The 20,809-nt window shown below is 44.2% G+C and overlaps 1 protein-coding gene across 10 annotated transcripts in view; it reads right to left on the bottom strand.

The window, feature by feature from the left end:
• Nucleotides 1-20,809, bottom strand: part of CSMD2 (CUB and Sushi multiple domains 2) — a 332,069-nt gene that overhangs the window by 120,155 nt on the left and 191,105 nt on the right. For 9 of the 10 annotated variants that reach the window (XM_040534773.1, XM_040534777.1, XM_040534774.1 and 6 more), the window contains 2 exons: nt 19,282-19,394; nt 10,779-10,961 (listed from right to left, as the gene is read on the bottom strand). The exons of the other annotated variant lie outside the window; for it this stretch is intronic. In XM_040534773.1, the coding sequence (XP_040390707.1) occupies nt 10,779-10,961; nt 19,282-19,394 (296 nt within the window). The remainder of the gene's footprint in view (nt 1-10,778; nt 10,962-19,281; nt 19,395-20,809) is intronic. 10 annotated transcript variants of the gene reach the window in all.

The raw sequence follows: 20,809 nt of genomic DNA on the forward strand, positions 1-20,809 counted from the left end.
AATCCAATATGTAACTGCAGCCAGTACAAAATAAAAAAGTTAGCTTTAGAAGGAACAATGTCTTCCATTACAGCCACAACTCAGCACAACCTACAGGACCTGAGGATCTGAATTGAATCAGCTGTTAGCCCATGCTGAGCTCCAGGCTCCTCTGCTACCTGTACCCAAACATTTTAGTGTACTGCATGAACTGCAGATACACTTTTGAGTGCAGTACAGATTTCTCTGAGTTGCTTGAAAGCCTCTGCTTTATAGATATTATCTGAATACACCTTTCAGTTTGCTAAATGCAATTTTCATCCATGCTCCCCAACAGATGCAGCTGCACCCAGGCAGCCTCAGTGCACTCTGAATTCCTCGCCTTCAGACTATTCCCATCCTGGATTAAATATTTATACAATCTGGCAATAAACTGACAACTCCTTTCAGAAGTTTTACCTTTGTCCATCTCCGTGGGCAGCTGTTTCCACCTGTGCCAAAAGGAGCACTGAAAAATGAAGGCTGCTGTTTTGGTGGCAACTTTGCTGCATGGCACGAGGAAGAGCCCCAGACCCTTCCTGGTCCTCCCCAAGTGCCAGGAGCTTGGAAACCTCAAAGCAAGCACTGGCTAGCTGCAACCTACCATTCAGGTGTAGGGGCAGCTCCTCCCCTTCCCATTGCAAATAAATCACTGACTTCTGCTGGGCCAGCACGGCACCAAAACGAGGGATCAAACTGGACTGCCATTCCCATGGAAATAATTAAAAGCAGTCTTAAAATGAAGTTGTGGGGAAGAGTGCATATGAAACAAATTTTAGCTTTCAAGAGTTTTCAATATATACTGTATTTCAGCTGACAAGGTCCATTAATTTGGGAAAGCAAGGCTGCATTTTAAGTGGTACCTATTCAATGTTTTTGATACTTTATGTATGTATGCTTTACTCATCATCTTCCCCACCACACACCCTTGGGGTAAAATCTATTACTTAGAACATAGATCTCACTAATTCCTGGCAAAAGGACATCACACAGAGAATAAAACTGGTTTTAGTTTGGCATTTATACAATTATTTGGTTCAATGCTCACCCTCCCTCCATTATTTCCCCTCCATCTTCCTTCAACGCTTAATGGCTTCAGATCAAATAGGATGGACGTTACCATGACGTTATCAAGGCTAAGAGCTACACAATCCATTTCCTGCTCTCAGCAACAAAGAGAACAGATTAAAGAGAAAAACTGCAAAATATCCTCAGGATTTAGGTTCTTTACTAGTTGCTGAAATATCAAGGGATGCTGTCAAATATTTCTGTCAGCGTAAACTCGGTATAACCTGCCTACGAATCCTTATTGAAAATAAATGCATTCACACACAGAGAAACATCTTAGCAGTAGGAACTCCGCACAGGTGCTACATATCTCCTATAGTTTTTCAGATCCAAAGAGGTAAATTAGCATTCACACAAGACCTACAGCATTACATAGCCAGCAACAGAGAGGTACGGTTGCTGGCGCAGCTATTATGGCCCAGTGCTGGTGGCTCACTTCAGGAAATAACAACAACAAAGAACTTGCTGACAAAAGAGAGAAAAGCAGAGTGAGGGGAGAATATGAAATTAACCTTTGTTAGATAATTTAAAATGACAGATTAAATAACAGCCCAAACCCCCCAAAGTCTGCACTGCAGGGAACTATAACTTTGATTTTCCATGAAACAAAATAAAAGCGTAGGAGACAGCCAAGTCATGGGCTGCAGGATGGAGGCCACAGCTGTGGCAGGACACCAGCATACGAGCTCCCCATGGGGGGCACTCAGCTTTGCCTCCCCGAGGGTCACCATCCTGCTGGCAGGTCAGGGGCACGTCCACCCCGGGAAGCGACAACTGATGCACCAGGTTCGCTATCATGTCTGCAATATGAAGATTTTCTAGATTTATCTTTTTAAGCAAAACAGGTTTTTCTTCAGTTTGAGAGTTGTTTTTTTTGGCTGGGGCTGCTCTGGACAGAGCTGGCGCTGTGATCCCACTCCAAGCTCCCTGCCTTATCAGAAGCGCTTTGCCGGACGCTCAGATTGAAGCAGCAGCTGTTTAACAACACGTCAAGGACAGTGAAATGTGCTATCAGAACAAAGATGATAGTACCCAGGAAAGGTGGAAGACAGCTGAGCATTACCTGTCTCATGCTGTTTTGCGCATCCGAGACAGGCAGGAGCAAAGTGCCCCCAAGGAGCAAGCAGTCATCTCAACCAGCAGACAGACAGAGGGCAGCCCTGATGCCTGCAGCCCGTCCGTCAGGACCGCTGAATTAGGAATATCTGTGACTCCGAGGCCTTGAGCTAAGAGAGTTAAATTAATATTTATTATGGTTACACTTATGCTTTATGAGAGGACATTTCATTATGTGCATAGCAGAGGTTCAAATTTGTACTGACCTTTATCAATTATTACTGATGAAGTAATGCAAAAGCAATTAGAAAAATGCCTTTATTAGATACAGCAGAATAAGTCACAGCAAAACCTAGTAGAAACAGTAGAGTACCTGAGAAAGCCAATGAGACCCACGTCATTAACAGACGAGTAAAAGATGTTTATTCATCACAAACATTATCAATATTCTGCCTTCATTTAGGGTAGGAAGACAGGGGAGGAACAGCTCCTTGTTTCTTGTCTTAGAAAGCCAAGTGGGACACATGGCTGTGGCGAGAGGACGCTGCCCCATGCTCCCTGTGCGCAATGCTCATGGCTGAGCCGAACACAGAAGCTATCCGACAATTTATTCTCCAGCACAGCTGCTTGTTTCTGTGCTTTCAGCCTGGAGCAATTTCTGCATTTGTCTGGTCAGTGTAAGCACAGCTTGCTTCTCTTTGCCTTCCAAAGATCCTGCCTCCTCAGATCATCTCGCTTCTGCTTCGAGGCACACCCGATGGCCCCAGACACCTCATTCTCTGCTCATCCTGCACATGAGAATCCAGGGTGGATCCTAGGGAGAGCGCACACCTGCGGCAGGTGGAAACAGGAAAGGCACCAGATTCAGGAGCTGAAAACAAATTAGGGAATCACTGTATTAAGTTCAGTCTCCATGGAAACAACAAAAAATCGCGACTTCTCTCTCAGCTTTTGGATATCATTCCCACAGTCTCTGACCACTTGGGATGGAGCTTGGAGATGGTAACATACTTTCTGCCTTATTTTCCATTTTTAAGTAAATTCCTCCTCTAGGCATAGCTTGGTGATGGACTGGAAAAACAGGACCTCAGCAGGAGCCTGGTTAATAACTGACGCCTCACTCTGGGAACCATATGTCCCAAATAGCTAACAGAGCTGGAAGCTCAGGGCACTGGCTCCAGCTGCGAAGCAAAGTACTTTACATTTCGTATTTTCCTCTTTCTGTATCTGCTCTTTCAGTAAACATATCTGCATCACAATGCGTTTTCCTTCTTAAACCCTGAGGCACCAGCAGGGCAAGTGGGAGGTGAGAGAATAGTCTGGAGCAAACATTAACTGGGAGAACATTTTTGCATTACAGAGCAACAAACTCTTCAGCTCACTCTGATGGAGTAGCTGTCACTGCCAGCGTGCAGCTGACCGGGGGCGGGAGAGCAGGTATGTTAAAGAAAAGGAAAGAAAGTGGGTGGGGTTTCATAAATTTGAGGAAAATATCATCCGTGAACTTAACATAGGCTGAATAGAAGCCTCTGTGAATGTGGAAGCGAGCTACAATACCAAAGCAGGTTTCATTCCTACCCACTCAAAACAGGAGCAGTGACTGGGTTACCAGGAATAACGTAAGCTTCTTAAAACTTACTGGAAGATGCTGATCCCACTACAGCAGTGTTGGGCTGCTTGTCTGCCAGCGTTTCTGCAGCCATCTGTTATTCAGGAGGTGCTCCAAGGCTTCTGCATGATGACGAGATCTTTCTTGTATGCCCCTGATTATTTTAGAGGAACTCTCCCCCGCACTGCAGTTCAGATCTACTGTCTCTGTTGGGAATCAGTGGTGGTGTCCACAAGAAGATGAAGCTGAATTGGGACTTTTTGGCAAAACCCTCGAAGCAGTCTAGCACTAGGAGTGTTGGTAGCAGTCCTGTTACGCACCTTTTTCTTTTTGCTCCTTCACAGTTTAGCAGAGGATCCTTCCTCTGCTGCAGCACTAGAAGCTGCCAGACAACTGTTGCTACACATTTGTCTTCTGCAGGCTGGAAGCTGCTTGTGCAGCAGGCCAGGACTTGAGTCTCTCTCTCTCCAGAAGTCCCACTTCTCTGCACATCTGGTGCTGAAGGCTGACTGCTGTAAAACAACAAGTGCGAGGCTCCCACAAGCACGCGACTGCAAGAGGGGTGACAGTAGCTGCAATTAGGTGCAGCAGAGGGTGTGCAGGCAGGTTCAGCCACATGTGAAGCACTGGCTGTGGGAAGCAGTAGAAAGAGCCTCAAAGATAAACTTGCACACATCACCTCTGCCTGCAAATCAGAAATGTCCCACTGCAGCTTGATCAAACACCGATATTAACATAAAGCAAGTCAGGCATAAGGAAACTTCTCTGCAGACCAAATTAAAGACAGTAACATAATCCACGCCCCATTCCTGTTTTCTGGGTATAGAAAAAAAGGAAAGAGATAGAAACAGCCTCCTTGTCTGATAAAATCAGCAAGCAGCACTTCAGATTCGGCCTCACATGAAGAGTCAACGCATCGTGCTGAGCCACGGCAGCCAGGAATATGGACAGATGCCTTGGCACAGGACAGTTCATTTACACCAGCATGAAACCCTATCAGAGTAACAATTCAACTGATTCAAGCAGTAAAATAACAAGCATGGAGACAGCCCAGTAACGTGCAACCTCCTCATCAGCGCTGAGAGCGCAGCCGGGGGCACCGCTGGTGCCTGCGTGCTCAGTGCTGGGGCCTGACGCTTCTGCCAGGGGCCTGACGCCGGCGCTCACCACGCGCGGGCTCTCTGCAGCCGGAGCGTCCCTGCTGCAGCTGTGAGAGCTGCCCGTGTCTGCTGGAACACCTCCGTCCCAATGTGGCAACCCCACCTCGTACCTTCTGGTCTTTCTGCATCTTTCTCACTAAAGTAGAATGACTGCACAAGTACCTGGGCAGAACTCAGTGACCAAGTGAGGAGAAAGCAGGCTCCAGGCTGACCCAGGTGGACCTCAGTTTCCTTCAGTATCGACACAAGGGAAACAGAGCAACCGAACTGAGCAGTGTCGTGCTGGAAGACATGCAGCTTGTCTGGCACAACTTGCAAGGCAGAAAAATAGCAGCCCCCAGGTTAAAGTCACAGAAAAGGAAAACAAAAAGAAAATTCTCATATAGGCTACACCAAAAACATGGCTGGGGAGTATGGGGGCCAATCAGTATGTAATTCACTGTGATTAAGTGCATTCCTGCCCAGCACAGCACTTAAACATGTATGTCTCCTTAAGCAAACATTTACATCTCAACGCTCTGATAAACTGGAACTGCAGTGCAGAACTAGGACTTCAAGGGAAAATGCCCTGCTTAATTTTGAGAACGGAATGGTCTTACATGGCTGCAAACGTGAAACAAGGTTCTTAACAAAAGCTACAAATCCCACATGTATACAGAGATCATGGTAATCCTGCCTTCATTTAATTTGCTTCACCTACTGCTGGATAAAGAAAGGGTCTCAGTGGCTCAGGGGAACAGGCTGGAGATAAGGAGTATTTCACCACTGATTTGCTGCTTTGAACTCAACTCGGGTCAACGGTGAGCAGAAGGCGTTGCCAGGTCCTGAAGGACACATCTCTTGCACAAACGCACAAGCCACCTCAGCCCTGGAAGTGGCCTCAGCAGACTACAAGCCCTTTCCTGGGCAGGCTTCCAGCTGCGTAAGCCCAGAACGTGACCGGCTGCTTTGCTGAAGTGAGGGTGAACGTGTTTTGGTAGGGGAAGGTTGCCTACCCATTCCATATTCCAGTTTGCTTGGCAGAGATGATTAGAGCATCCCTCTGCCATAATTTCAGGAACTTTCTATCTTCATAAAAAGCATCAACTGAAAAAACAAACCAACAAAAAAAACCAACCAACAACAAAAACCACAAAACAGCTTGTAATTATAAATTAATACAGTTCCTGTATTTCTTTAAATTCCACTGGAAACATCTGCATCTACAAGAATATAGGAAAAGGAAATGGGAATAATGACCGACTAACGATTTAATTTTGAACTAAATGAAAAACTTGTCAAGAGATACAGAATTACATGGTTCTGTTCAGCACATTGCTGGGAAAACATCTACTGCATTTGCACTGCTGGCTACAAATCCCGAATGTTAGTACCAGACAGGGTGCACAACAGGCTAGCTACTCAGCTCAAAAGTAAGATCTGCAGTCTTTGCAAAGAGGAGCTAAGATTATTCAGCAGGTATAGCATGCAAATATGGGATTAACAAAAGAAGTAATTACTAGTAAGGAGGAGATAGATTTTATACTGCTGTTAAAGAAAATCAGATGTTCAGAAAGACTGGAAAAATGCAGAAAACCCCATTTTCTCTGAAGACGACTGTGTTAGTGCTGTACATCTGTGTGCAAGGACAGGGGATCCTGAGCTCTGCCAAACTGCTAGTGCAGGGAACTTGGAGACAACTCTCAACAACGAAGGATCGTGTTGGTGCTCAGTGGGGACAGGGTGAATGCAAGGCCCTCAACAAGGCACCGCAGACCTCCAGCACCAGCAGGCATGCTGATAGCGGGGTCACTGCAAGCCACAGCAACTGTGAGCAGCTCGGTGAGGAGAAAAGGGCTGTGGCTGAGGTTTCCAAGTGAACAAGAAGGGAAAGAAGCATAACATCTGCTCCAAAGCCAGAGGAGAAAACACACAAATTAATGTAATTTCAATTGGAAGTGCTTTGGGACATGCCTTCTGCCTCTGTACAACGGAGCACTATGCATGACTACTGCTTTAAGCGGGGCTGTAATACAAATAAAGTTAATGATCACGTAAACCCCTCCATAAACTAGTGGAGTACCCTGTAATGACAGTCAGAACAATGGACCAAGTCTCTGGAGGATTCCAAAATACCCTGAGACAGCACAACTCAGATTATGGCCCCTCCATTTGAACATACACACACACACACGCAAGCACATGCCCTTATTTATCGCCAGCCTTTGTGGAGTTCCAGTCAATCAATGCCAAACAAATACCCCTCAGTTCAGCACAGAAACCTCCACCCCCAGGTTTCCACAATGCGCTGTGATCAGAATCTAGGCACTGTTTTATTTCTCTAAGTGTTGTTTAACTCTAAACCACTTGACGGGTCCAGAAAACAAGTCTGGGATCAATCAGTTAAACTCGTATCAGGAAGTTAAGTTGTTTTCAGAAATTACTCTCCCAGAGCAACTGACAGAGGATAGTTAGGAGAAGGCAAAAACTTTGCCTTTATTCACTGAGATGGTTACAAAGGACATATATCCTATAGCAGTTTATGCCATAAATACCTATCACGAGACAACAGTATTGTTTGGCGCAAGGAACCATTCAGCTAAAGGTGCAGGGCTGAAACCTTGGGAGTTGTAGGTCCCAGACCCGTGGGAAGAGGGCTGCAGGGATGGGGAGGTGCTGGAGAGGGACAGCTGGGAACCTCGTTCCTTGACTTACTGAGCAGCTGCAGAAGCCCCCTGAGAACACTGTCCTCCTGCAGTGGGGATGTCAGCCCTTCCTTTCCTTAGCAAGGAAACAGGTTTTGGCCATATAAAGTGTTTCGTTACAGGGCTTTCCACTGCTGTATTTCACATAAAATTCAGATAATGTGTTTTTCCCTGCTATATATGAGTATGTTTAAACAGTAATTCCAACCATATGCTTGGAAGTTATAGCACTACTGAAATGCCCTGCTCCCCGACTACGTCTGTCCGGACATTTATCATCACTTTCACTGCAATATCTGAACAACTCACCAGCTCCCCGTGATAGCTGTAATTATGGGCTGGTTCCCCATTTGTAAACTTAATAATCTCCTCAGCCACAGGTAACTGTAGACTTCAGCTCGAATATTATACCTCTTACAAGTTCCTCCCATCAGAGCACAAACTTTATCTAAGTAGCACAATGGTTTCCCTTAGGTAGCATTTATCCACCTCACACCTCTTAAGCCCATTTTGCTGTCCTTTGAGACTTCAAGGAAACCAAATGTGGCTCTGAAAGAAAGCAATGGCTTGGGTTATATCGGGTTATGAGAGCTGCCTTAGCCTCTGACAGGTATCACAGTCCTGTAACTTTGAAAATGCAAAGTCAGGGAAGGATAGTAACTACAAACATGATTTGAGCACTACAAGGTGTGGCAGAAAAGACAGAAAGAGGTCTTCAGTATGCACTCATCACAGATACCCAGACAACCACACAGCGTGGAAGCAGACACCAAGTTCAGAGCATACACACAGACAGATGACTGTGCCACAGTTACCCATCCAGTTACAGTACTAGAGGTTCTCAGGCTCAAGAGCAATTGTTTTAAGTATCTCAGATCATCAGCAATAACCTAAACAAATAGAGCAAGGCCGAGGATACCTTGCTTAGGAAGGCTTTAGCTGAGAACACGCATCAAGAAGTCTTGCAAAGTTTCTCCAGTGACCTACGTGCTCACCCTGAACAATTGCTGGGATGCAATGACAACAAGGAGGATGAAGATGGTAGCTCTGTTATCATGAAGGCACAGTCACAAATTAAGAATCCATTGCAATAAGCAAATGCATGACTTAAATAGTTTGTGTTGCTTTGTCATCGAAGCCCCAGGAAATGAGTTCTCCACAATAAATTCTGTCTGCTCATAAATCATTTGCTTAAGACAGCAGGATGCACCGTAGCACACTGTTTAATCTCCTTCTGCATTTGTCATGCATTTGCAGCCAGTATCAGAAGCACCAAATTGTTTGCATATTCCCACTAGCAGCACATAAATCAGGTTACCTTATTTTCCCACCTGATACCCAACACATTTAATGGTCTCCCAGCATTTACAGAGAGTTGTCACTAATCCCACTACACATTTCATGCCAGGTTATACATTTTGTCACGTCACCTCTTCTGATTCACGCACACTAATATGATGCTGTCTAGAATAATCAAACCTGAAGGCAGGGGAGTGAAGGTGTAAGAAGGTTATGAAATACTTTTTGCACTATCTACCCGCTGACTTGCTGGCTCATAAGTATCCAAAACTGGAGGATCTCAGAAAACAGCATACAATGACATTATTTTAACTAAAAAATTCATGCCCATGCTACACATTGCATGGACTGCTGATTGTTGGAAGACTGGAGCTTGATTTGATGGTCCTGTTCACTATCTACCTACAAAAAAAAATAGTCTAACTTTGCTGGGAAGCCTCTGCTCTACTACTGTGAAAAAATCACCTGATAACAGCCACGAACAACAGGTTTAGTCTCCCTGCAAACTGTCAGCAAGAACCTCAACCAAACCATCAGCTGTTTTTATGAATTCATCTTCTGGGAAATGAGAAAAAACTTCTGAAGCTAAGCACAGAAATGGTCTAATGCTTCCCACTTCAGAGATAACCAGGGAAACTACATTTTCCTCATTAGCATCTTTAGCTGATTTGCTTATAGAGAAAACCAAGTAGGTAGAAAGTCATTGCAACTGGAAAAGGCAAAACTCAGAGATAATTGCTTCTTTTCTCCACATATACATACACAAATGCTCAGAGATTAAATCTCAGTTCGAAAAGAAAGGCACTTACTTGAAAATGGATTTCCACCTTCTCCCATAAAACGCCAGTATGGGGATGCTAAAGCCCCTGCTTCCCCTGCAACTCCTGGAGAGCCCAGATTCAACTCTAAAGCCACAGGGTTTGACCCACCGACCGCACCCCCCATCAGCTGCATAACGCCTTTGGCGCGGATCAAGTTCTGCCATGCCATAAATGACCATTTTATACTGGAGTATCTAACAGCAGTGTATGTATTTATCTGTATAGTGAATACACAGTTACCATTTGTTAACTCTCTATCCTTTTTCCTCTTATTTGTCCTCTGTCACTCAACTGTTGTTTTTTTTGTAGGTTCAGTCTCACTCCACTAGAGCACAGTATTTGTTCAAAGACACAGAATTTAGCATAGCTAACTAAGTAGAGATGGAACAGAAAGAAGAGTTTGTTTGTCACCAGTTGCAGAAAATATAGACACTTGTGTGAGTTTTAGTAATGCTCAAATACAACACTTTCTGAATGAAGGTTCAATCAATATAATAACACAGACTGCCCACTGCATCTTCAAAGGGCAGTGAGACCATTAAAAACCCAATGGGAACTGAGCGCATAACTCCCCATTTATATCCATTTAGAAAATCCCCATTTTAGAAAATTTTATCTTCAGTCACCACTTAGAGCAGAATATCCTATTCCTGCTGAGAACTCATACAACAAATTAAAAACTGAGGCCCAGCAGCAGGGAGCCTGAATACTGTCAGGTAATGAAAGAAAATGAAACAGCTGAAAACAGAATCAAATTCAATAGATTTAAATTTTGTTGTTGTTGTTGATGCCCCATCTTGGATACAAAAAATCCTACTTGCTCTGCAGCATTCACGTGAACCCAAAAGCCAGGAGGGCAGATGGGCAGAGCAGAGGGCACGCGGTGCCAGCACGGGGCCACATCTGGATTTGGATGCTGTCCCCCTCGCACTTCCCCTCCTGCTGAGAGCCAAACCAAACGCTCCCCACGGCTTCAGCTATCTGAGCAGAGCACACAGCCATACTATGTGACCACCTCAGCACACAGGGAAAATATTTTAGAGCCATCTCCTCACTGACTTACAAACACAGACTGGTTTCTGAGCAGACCACTGGCTACTCTTTTGGCAGGTAATTGTTTTCTGTCCCTTCAACTCAAAGGCAGGCTGGCACTCAAACTTCAAACTGTCCCCATGGCGGAACGTGGATCCTTCTCTTCTGCCGTAGGCCGGGATCCCAGGATCACCACAGCTCCCTTGGTCGATCTCTGAAAGAAAGTAAAACAAATATTGCTGGGGGCAGGCTCTGACATGGAGCTGGCGCAGTGCTGTCAACCCGCAGCTCTGGCAGAGCCATCACAGCCCCAGGAGAGCGCCTGTGCCCCTGCAGCACGCGGGGCAGCAGCGGTGCCAAGCACATCAGGACCCGACATAACACGAATTTCAGTGCTCTGACTCTGGAAGGCCTTCCCTCCTAACAGCCTCTCCTAGCTGCTCCCTCATCCTTAAAGTAATCATAGCCTAATGAAAAAGAGGGATATCCAAGGAGATCCAGTTCTGCATTTGCTTCAGGGATGTGGTTTAAAACAGACACACCATCATGTCACTTAGCGTGAGCAAACCTTCGATTCCTCCAGCCATGAGGATATGGGCACAGTGTGTTTGCTGGATTGCTGTGTTTGCTCTCTCCCTCCCTTACTACCCTGTTTTCATTTCCACGTGTGGTCCTGAAGGCGACAGCTGACACCTTCTTGCACGAAAACACGCAGTTAATCTCTTGCTGTGCATGTATTTTGACTTCAAGTAAATCGCAGACACAATTTTCTGTTATCTGCTGCTCCATACAATTTCATTTCAAAAGGGTCCCCTGCACTGTATCACTACTAGCTACAAAACTTCATTCCTTTACAGCCTTCTTAGTGCTCCCACAGTATTCATCTGCTTCACATTCATCTCGTCTTCCAGCCTTCTCTAGTTTTTTATCCCCATCATCTGTGATCAGTTTTGCTGTCTTTTCTCCCCGATTTCAATTTCTTACACCAAATTGGAAACTTCTTTTGTGACATTTTCTTTACAGAAGAAAATCGTATAATCCGAGATTTGCATTACTCCATCTAATATTCCAATTTGGTTTGAATAACAAGCACCACCTCATTATTATGCTGACTTCAGGCAACTTAGATACAGGTGTATTATGAATAGAAGTCATGAAAAGGCACCTAGCTTCTGCTACTGCTCTATGCATCTTGAACTAAAAAGTCACTGCCAGGTAATGAAGCATTCCCAAAATAATTTAACATAAATTAATATTAATAGAAAAGTTTTCATGAAATAGGTTTCTTTTTTTTGCCTGTCAGTGAAAACAGTTTGCCAGGATTTATGCCTCTTCCTGCAGGCTTTGAAAATCCATACGTTGAAGATTTGTACTTGCGTATGAGGGACAAAAACAAAACAGTTCATATCGCAAAGTAGAACTGAACTTACATTGCTCTACAAAAAAGAGACGGCGTGAATCACAGAAAGAAAACTGAGCTTCAAGACTCAAGAAACAGTAACAAGATCAAAGGGTGGAATGCATATTTTAAACTCGCATCATTGTGACCTGACAGAGACACAGGGAGCTGATAATTTTTCCTGCTAGAAGCCAACAGCCCTTAAAAAATTATTTTTTGTCATGTCATTCTTTCTCGCACATTGAAACACGATACTAGCAAGTCTTACTCATGGCAAGCTGTCCTGCAGGGTGCCTTTCGTCCAGTTGCTGCCTGTTCTGAAGCCTGCGACAGTGGGGGCTCCGAGTTGCAGGGAAGGGGTCTCTCTGCTATGTATCTGGGAAAAGCCTTTCAAGTTACGTGTCCTGACACCACTCTGGTTGCTGCTATTTGGTCAGAGTGCGATGGACGCTAACAAACATCACTCCAGCCATCTCTTAAAACAATGCTCTAAGCGTTAAGGGCCAGGGTGAGCAATCAGCTTTAAGTCTTCTTTGTACCCTGCACTGTGGGAACAGAAGTGCCAGCATTTCTTGGGCTACTGGGACAAACGCACCTCCATGTGCAGAGACTTCCACTGAGAAGCAACAAAGCTCTTTAAAAACAGCCATGAGATCCCTGGCTGCCTACGCCAGGCTCCAGAGAGGGAGAGCCCTGTCCTCCTAACGCCCCAAAGGGGCATTTGGCCATTAGGGTCCCCCCAGGGCTAAGATTTCACTGCAGACCCAAACACCTTCACTGTGCACATATCTGCAGCTCTGGAAGAACAGCGGCCAAGGGAACTCCACCGACAGATGTGCCAAGCAGCTCCAGCTACCGCAGAAGGCAGCACGAGCTACGAGTGTTCAGCATATTCTTTGCCTTTGTAAAATCAGGACATGCTCGGGCTACCAGGCACTCAGAAAAAACGCAGCCAAGCAATGAAAACAAATAACTCTCTTTTGACCCTCTGCTGAAAAAGAATAAAGGTAACACAGATGCTCTCGAGGTACTGATTGAATGCTCTCCTCCCTCCTAGGGCTCCCCCCACTTTCGAGCTTGTGCAGTCCTTTTCTGTCACGCCGCGTGAACCCAAGTGGAACATCTCTAGAGTGTGAAATCACAGGCTTAAGAATGGGAGAGAAACGAGGAATTAGAGCTCACGTTTTCCACCATGCACGTGATCTAATTGTTAGCAGCATTCAAACAAAGCTAACACATCTTATTACATTAGAGAAGTCATAAAATGGAATTTCTGTCCTGAGAAAATCCTCTGGTTCCTACACGTCTTTTGATGCATATTAAAATTCATGAGATATTTAGCAGAGCAGAAATTCCAAAAATGAGTGATTCAGAAATATCAAAACATGTTACTTCAATAAGATTGAAACATTTCACCTGAAGAATGTTTAAGTAAAATCACTTCCACATTAGAATAATAATAGTCAAAACTAAACAAGAACATCAAAATCAAGTGTTTTGACATTATTTAAATGAAACAAGTTGAAATGAATCTTTCAAAACTTCTCCATCAAATATTATATCACGCAGGTAAGTTTTTGACAAAACAGTATTTTCTAACAGAAAACGTTTCGCCAGAAATTTGTCACCAGCTATTTGTGCTGTTTGTCTCCTGGTGGTGGGTGGGGAAATCGGGTCCCTGTGCTCAGCGCGGAGGAGGCAGCCCCCGCTTCCGGAGCGCTGAGGAAGAGCAAGTCCCTCGGATTGCGTGGGCACAGACCTGCTTTGGGGAGAGCAAACGCTCACCGTCTCTGTTCCTTTACAGAGCTGCACAGAACCACTGCTGGCACCCAAAATTTAGGCTGCTGTTTTCCTGGGGCTACACGCCACTTCTGCTCCTTCCTGACTCAGCTCTACAAGAAACTGAGGATTTCAGAGCTGCAAGCAAACGAGCAAAATCCCACTCTCCGGAAAATATATCCATAACACGTGGGATTTGTGAGCACTTACAAGCCATACCTGAAGAAATCACACAAATATTAGCTCTAGTCAGAAAGACCCTTAAGAATACACTTAGCCTTACACACACAATTTCACACATATATTATCTTCGCTTAAACTAATGAAAGTTAATAGTGTTAGGTATGTATCCTTAATGAGCCACGACAAGGGAGTTCCTATTGTCTAGTTTTTCTAGTCGATTCCAGCAATGAGGAAACGAGATGAAGAAGAGGGAGGGATAAAGCAAGAAGAAAGCCCCTTTTTTTGGCAAGTCCCTCCCATCTAAGCCACTGTTGAAGGACGAATACAGGAACTGAATCTACCAGGCTCGTTAAAGCCCTGGGGCACGATGTCAAATCTCTCCCGCTCATGTTTAGATGAGATGTGCGTACAAGTAAGGTGCCCCGGAGAACAGTTCAGGTCAACACACCATAAGCTAAAAGCCTTCACGTCTGTTGGCTCAGCAGTATTGCAGCAGGAGTGTTTGATGACATGAGTCAGTACATTTCACGGAAAGGCAGAGCGGGAAACAAACACTGCATTTACTGACAGACTTCAACACCAAGACTATTGGGGGGGGATGTCAGGCAACGTAGAACCTAAGAAAAAGACACATGATCAATGAAAAACACCTGCAGACACTACTAAGCAGGAAGGAAGGAAGGAAAGAAGGCGGCCTTGGTGCTCATGAGCACAGGGGCAGCGTATCTGCCCAGGGCCTCTGCAGCTCCTGCCACTGGGATAGCTGAACGTCTACGTGTGGTCATGTTAGAGACCTGATGGCTCAAATAGCAATGGGATGAGCAAAGGAGGCATTGCCATAGGGCTGGCAGAGGAACACTCACATTTTTTTCACAGAGCAGCAAAGTTTTCTTGCAGAACAGCAGAAAGAAGAGGAGTGGGTTGGTTACCTGGGCTTCTCGGTGCGACCCGAGGGCATTTCAGCAGGAAGGGACCGTGCTGCAAGCCAGGGAGCACAGCCCGAGCTTCAAAGCTGACTGAACAGAGGCAGCAGAACCAGTCTCAGATACGTGCATTTTCCCCTAAGTCTCCCAGGATTAGGCAAATGGAGAGGTTATCGTTTGCTCTTGATCTGACACACATACATGTGTATGAACACCTTTATGTGCAGCTTTATCTGCTGGCATCCATACAGAGTTCTGTATTTACGTATAATGCACACAGGGAAACAAACGTGGAAACGCAGCGAGTTCATCTGGCCGAACGCCCCGGGCGGTACCGATCTGATTAAAACCAGGAAGGTCGGCAGCGGAAATCTTCAGACTTCAGCTTGGCAGAGCTTTTAAGCCTCTTAGCAGCATGGGGCTAAGTTTGAGCTCCAAAGCTAAGCTCTCCAGAGCCAAACACTTAGTCAGCATCTCAACACTAAATATTGTTTAATCATCCCCTGCCTGCAGCACGCTGGTTGTTCAGAACATAGACCTTAGTCAGCTCTACCCAGACTAACCCAATTCCAACAGAAATCCAAACACTATCAGTGTCTTTTTGTGTCTGAAAATGTGGTCTTAATTTGAACTTATTGTTACTGTATATTAAAACTATATATAAAGTTAAATATAAGATTAAAATCTGTTTCTGTTCTGCTTTTTCATGGTTTATTACTTCTCTTACCACAGAACTTTATATTATTGATTTTATTTTATGCTATCGCTTGTAATAACCTCAAGCTCATCAGTGACAAACACTTTTTTCCTTACATCTCCCCTGTGAGGAAAACCAAATATTTTCAGTCCATTGGGGAATATAACTGCAGAAGGATTACAGCTGAGATTTTCAAAAGTACCTAATCAATATAGGAGTCTGAATCCTGTTAAATGAACCCTAAATTTCTCAAGAACCTTTGAAAACATTATCGGAAGTAATTATTTATGGACAACCACTGTGAGGGGTTGACCTGGGGACTTTCAGAGAACCATTACGATGGCTGCAGAAACAGCAGCCTGCCCTAAGGGAAGGTATTCTCAGAAGAAGTTGTCTCAGATTAAAGAAAAGGGAGAAGACCCAGGGCCCCAGGAGGCTGTAAGCCTTCTCACAAGTCAAGCACTAAATTGCAGCATCAATCAGCTCGCTATAGTCGTGAAAAAGAAAAGACTTTTCCAGCGAAGCGGAGCTTAGTCCAGATTTCTTCTGACAAGCACTGGAAGTCCAAAAGCATTGCTCGCTATTATGAGGGAATGTCTGTTTAAAAGGATAAACGTGGCTGCAGTTGAGACATAGAAGATTTAGAAGTAATCTTCATGAACATTAATGAGCCAGATCCTCAGCTGGTAAAGACTGACACAGCTTAATTGAAAATCAATGCTGTCACACCAATTTGTACCAGCTGAACACTTGTTCCAAAAACATCCAGTCTTGCAGTGCAGACATGGAAAAACCCAAACCCACAAACCGTATGCTTTGTATCCTCTTCCTGGTGCAAATACGTTCTCTCTTCACCCACAATTGCAGCCAAACGACTAGGTTGGTTCCCCCTTCCCAGGAACTCTACACTAAAAATTTGATGGCATATTGTCCTCCTGAGCACATTCCTTCCAACAGGTCCTTAAATCTGTGCGTCAATAAGTCTCATAGGCATAACCACTTCAGCACTAGCAACAAGCTTTATGATTGCATTACACTTAAAAGGTACACTAAAACTTACATGTTTTAGGATGTATAGCTATTTAAACGTACTCTATAAACAATACTCTGTTCTTCTATTAAGCAGATTTTTGGTCTTGACTTTATATAGCTCCATTAGCTGTAATTTTCCTCTTGCAGTTAGGAAGAAGTGTGGCAATAAAACTGATACTGAAACTTGTTAGTAAGTTAGGTATAATTTCATAATGTATTTGGTAAGTACTAATTGCCTCTTACTTAAACAACTCTTGCTTTGCAAGTCAAAGGATTTGCAAAAACAAAAGATTTTTATGGACCAGTCTGATTTGAATTCAACATAACCTCAGGATAGGGCCAACACGGGCCTTAGGCACAGAACTGTACTTCTTTATTCATGCACAAACCCATCTTCCAAGGTCAAAAAGCTGCTGTACAAGAACTGCGAAGATGCTCAGAAGAGAAAAGAGGCTGCTCTCTGCCTGTTGCTCAGATGTGTTGGTCAAAGGACTGACATTCACCAGGGACAGGTCCCTCTCCTTTAGGGCTCGCTGGGGCACAACAGGTCCAGAACATGCCTTTTTCTCCTCTAGAAGGTTCTGGACATACACCACTACAGCAAAACCAGGCAGCAGCTGTGCAGATAAAGCTGATGAGTAGGGAAGGGAGAAGCACATTTGCCATTGGAAGCTCCATAAAACAGGATTCCAAAGCATGAACGACAACAGCGATCCCCAAAGCAACTGCTGAGGTCACAGGGACTAAGCGGGGCTCAGCCTTGCTAGAGATGAAGCTCCCACAACATCAAAGCAACTCAGAAGAGGAAAAAGTCAACTTCCTTATAGATCCAAAGCTCATAACAGCATGAGCTGAGTCTGTATATCATGTGTTTTGCAACTTTATGTGCTGTGCTATAGGATAAATACAAGATTTATCAAGAAAATAGAAGAATAACGTCCACAATGCCCTTTGGATGAGATTAACCAACCAGACAGGATCTCGTAGCAGAGCTGGAGAGTGTTTTCACCCATCCACAGCTGGCAGGCAGGGGTGCAACAGTCTGCCATGCCAGGCAGCCAACAATCAACCACTGACAAATGTGGCAGGAGACAGACCTCACAGCTACTGCAAAAAGCATGTTTTCAGGCTTGTACAGTGACTAAGACTGAAATAGTACCATTAAGATACTCCCAGGACAATCAGCCTGGATTTCCCTTTTCTTCTTCCATTTCCATTTCTTTTTATCTATGTCTCTAATGACTTTCCTGCTGACCTGGCCTTGCAATGCTCTAACTACTCTAGCATTGTGACCCAATCCCCCTTCAAGGTACTGTTCAGCTTGCCTGGACATGCTGGCATTTGGCCCAACTAGGTTTTCTAGTAGGTCAAGTCCCTTCAGGCTCCTAACTGTTGTTACTTTAGCGTCAATCAGCAGCACTGCCATGGTCAGGTCCTGGCCAGAACACAATATAGCACTTCCCTGAAACACAGTAAGTTCCAGGGAAACATTTTAAATATGAATGAACTCTAATGTGCATTTAGGGCCCTTGATAGAAACAGGTTTGATTTAAACATTAATGCTGATGTCAGTGGGAGTTGCTGTTCCTCAGACCTTCCACAATCAGCCCCCATGTCTAGATGAAGATTTGTGTGCCTAGTTTTAGGCATCAGAGCTGAAAGAGTAAGCTATTCCTTCTATCAGCAGGTTTTAGACAAAACTCAAAATGCTTTGAAAAGAGATTGAAGTTGACAACAAAAGCAAAATGACGACGGTGTGAGTGGAAGTGCTCCAGTGTGCCTGTGCTGGAGGTTGCATCCTGGAAACAAGCTCCCCCCTGCAGGTGTGTGGCTATCCGACAGCGGAAGGGGAGCACATTCTTCAGCCCAGTGCCTGCAGAGGAAGCTAGCAACCCGATGTGCTCACACTGAAAGACCACACAAGATAGGGATTTCTGGAAAACCTAGAAACATCTCAAAACAGGGATCTAAAAAACTCTTCAGCTAGAATCACCAATCCCTTACATGAGTTAGAAGTAAGGAATACTTTCCCATCACTTTCTCTAACTTTGCAAATACATATGACAGCAGTGAGGATAGAAGTTAATGGCAGAGTTCAGCATCCCCATCCTAATGCATTTCAAGAGTTTCTTTTGAAAAATCCCAAAATGAATTCTTATTGTATTTGTAATACTACAGATTAGTCAAAGTTTGAAGTAGTTCATACCACTGATCTACTGGAATGAACCTTTGATTACTTGATCTCATTTTCTTGCACAGTCTGTTGCAGATGCCATCACTTAACTGAAACTCACCAACTCTTTTTCCAACAAAGCAGATGAAACATTAGCTATCCAGTCTGCTTTCACAGAAAAGAAATCACAAAAGCTGTTCTTATTGAAGCAAAGCTTCAATTTTAAGGAAAAGTTTGCAGAGCTTCAGTATTTTGAGAAGCTCCTTTCTCACAAGCAACTAGGCCCATCTCATCTCATCTCTGATCTTTTTAAAAAGAGGTAAATTCTGAGAGAGACACTCGGATTACCTTCATACGTTGCTTTGAATCCCAGCAAGTTACTGACACTGTCCGTCTGGAAGAGGAGCCACATCTGGTGCTGTGTGCTGACAATGAGATCAGGGACTGTGGTGCCTGTCAAGCTGGAAAAATAAATAAAAACATGTAAATAGTTTGTATACCTCCAGAAACTTAGTATTCCACCAAAATACAGGCCACTTATACCTCTGTAAGAGTAAAAGCAGACAGAACAATGCCACCATGATTAAGACCAACCCCAAAACAAAACATTGTCCAGAATCCTGACAGATTTTTCAGGACAGATGAACCTCTCAGTGTACTCCCGATTACTACCTATAACAATGAGTCTTATCACAGTTGAGGGCCTGGAAGTTATTATCACCACTGCTATAAATAATTACAGTTTAGTACCATCGTTACAATATATTTATCCAGCATCAATACTAGTTATTTCCTTTCTCCCTGAAGCAAAACATAAGCAAACAAAGTCCCAGAAACCATACTGGTCACTGTATCCTCCTAACTTCTTTTACAGATATTTTCTGGTATTACAAAATTTACTTTCAACATGCTCTCTATGCTTATTTCGTAACAGAGAAGTTTCACAGGGACCTCAAAAAAAAAAAGGCAGCAAAAAAATCAACACCTTGAAGACAAGGCATGAACCTCAAACCTGCGGAATGTCCTAGGAGCCCTTGAAAAACACCAACTAATCCAGGCAGTATGGGATGCTCAGGGCATTGCCTACCCTGCAAGACTACTCCTAGGAAAGCTGAGGAGATTAAGAAAAATGTCACCAATCTATCTGTACTAATGAGGCATATGTGGCTCATTCAGCCTTTGGGATTAATCACCTCGCTGTGGTTCAGCACAGCTTCAGAGTTTTATCCCCACCCACACAGGCACCAGTGCAGGCACTTAGAGGCACAAATGCCCGCTCCGAGCACAGCTCCCTCCCTTCCCTCTGCTTCTGCAAACAGAGCACTGGTGCGTGGGAAGGGCTCATAACTAGAGGTGTACAAGTGTTATGTTGTCTGTCTCAGTGGCAGTGTTTAATGCTATTATACTATTTCTGATACGGTATCATCTGTGATAAATGGATAAATTACCCCAAGCTTAACTACTGCAAGTGGAGAGGTGGTTTTTTTTTTTTTTTTTTTCTTTTTTTCTGTAGTGTTTACTTAAGTTTAAACACATGGATATGTATAGACATGGCTTCTGCCTGGCATCATGCTCAAGTACAACAGCAGCACCTGAAAGACTTCCTGATAAAACTGAACCCCAAGCTCTCAAGGAAGATTTACTGCAAACCAGTACTGCAAGGGAACAATCCCGGCAGCTGTGTGTTGATAGCATCCTGTGAATAAACGTAACTTGCAACCTCCAGGCATAATTATTACAATTCCCACTTTCCTGGGTAATCGGAGACAGGATGGCTGATCTGCCAATTACAGTTTGTTTAGAGTGAAGCAAAACGACTGCTTAAAGGGTTGTGCTACTTATTCTATTTGCTTAACACTCTTAAAGCTGGCTACCT

Source organism: Cygnus olor, chromosome 23 (assembly GCF_009769625.2).
Source record: "Cygnus olor isolate bCygOlo1 chromosome 23, bCygOlo1.pri.v2, whole genome shotgun sequence".
In the NCBI taxonomy this organism is placed as follows: Eukaryota; Metazoa; Chordata; class Aves; order Anseriformes; family Anatidae; genus Cygnus; species Cygnus olor.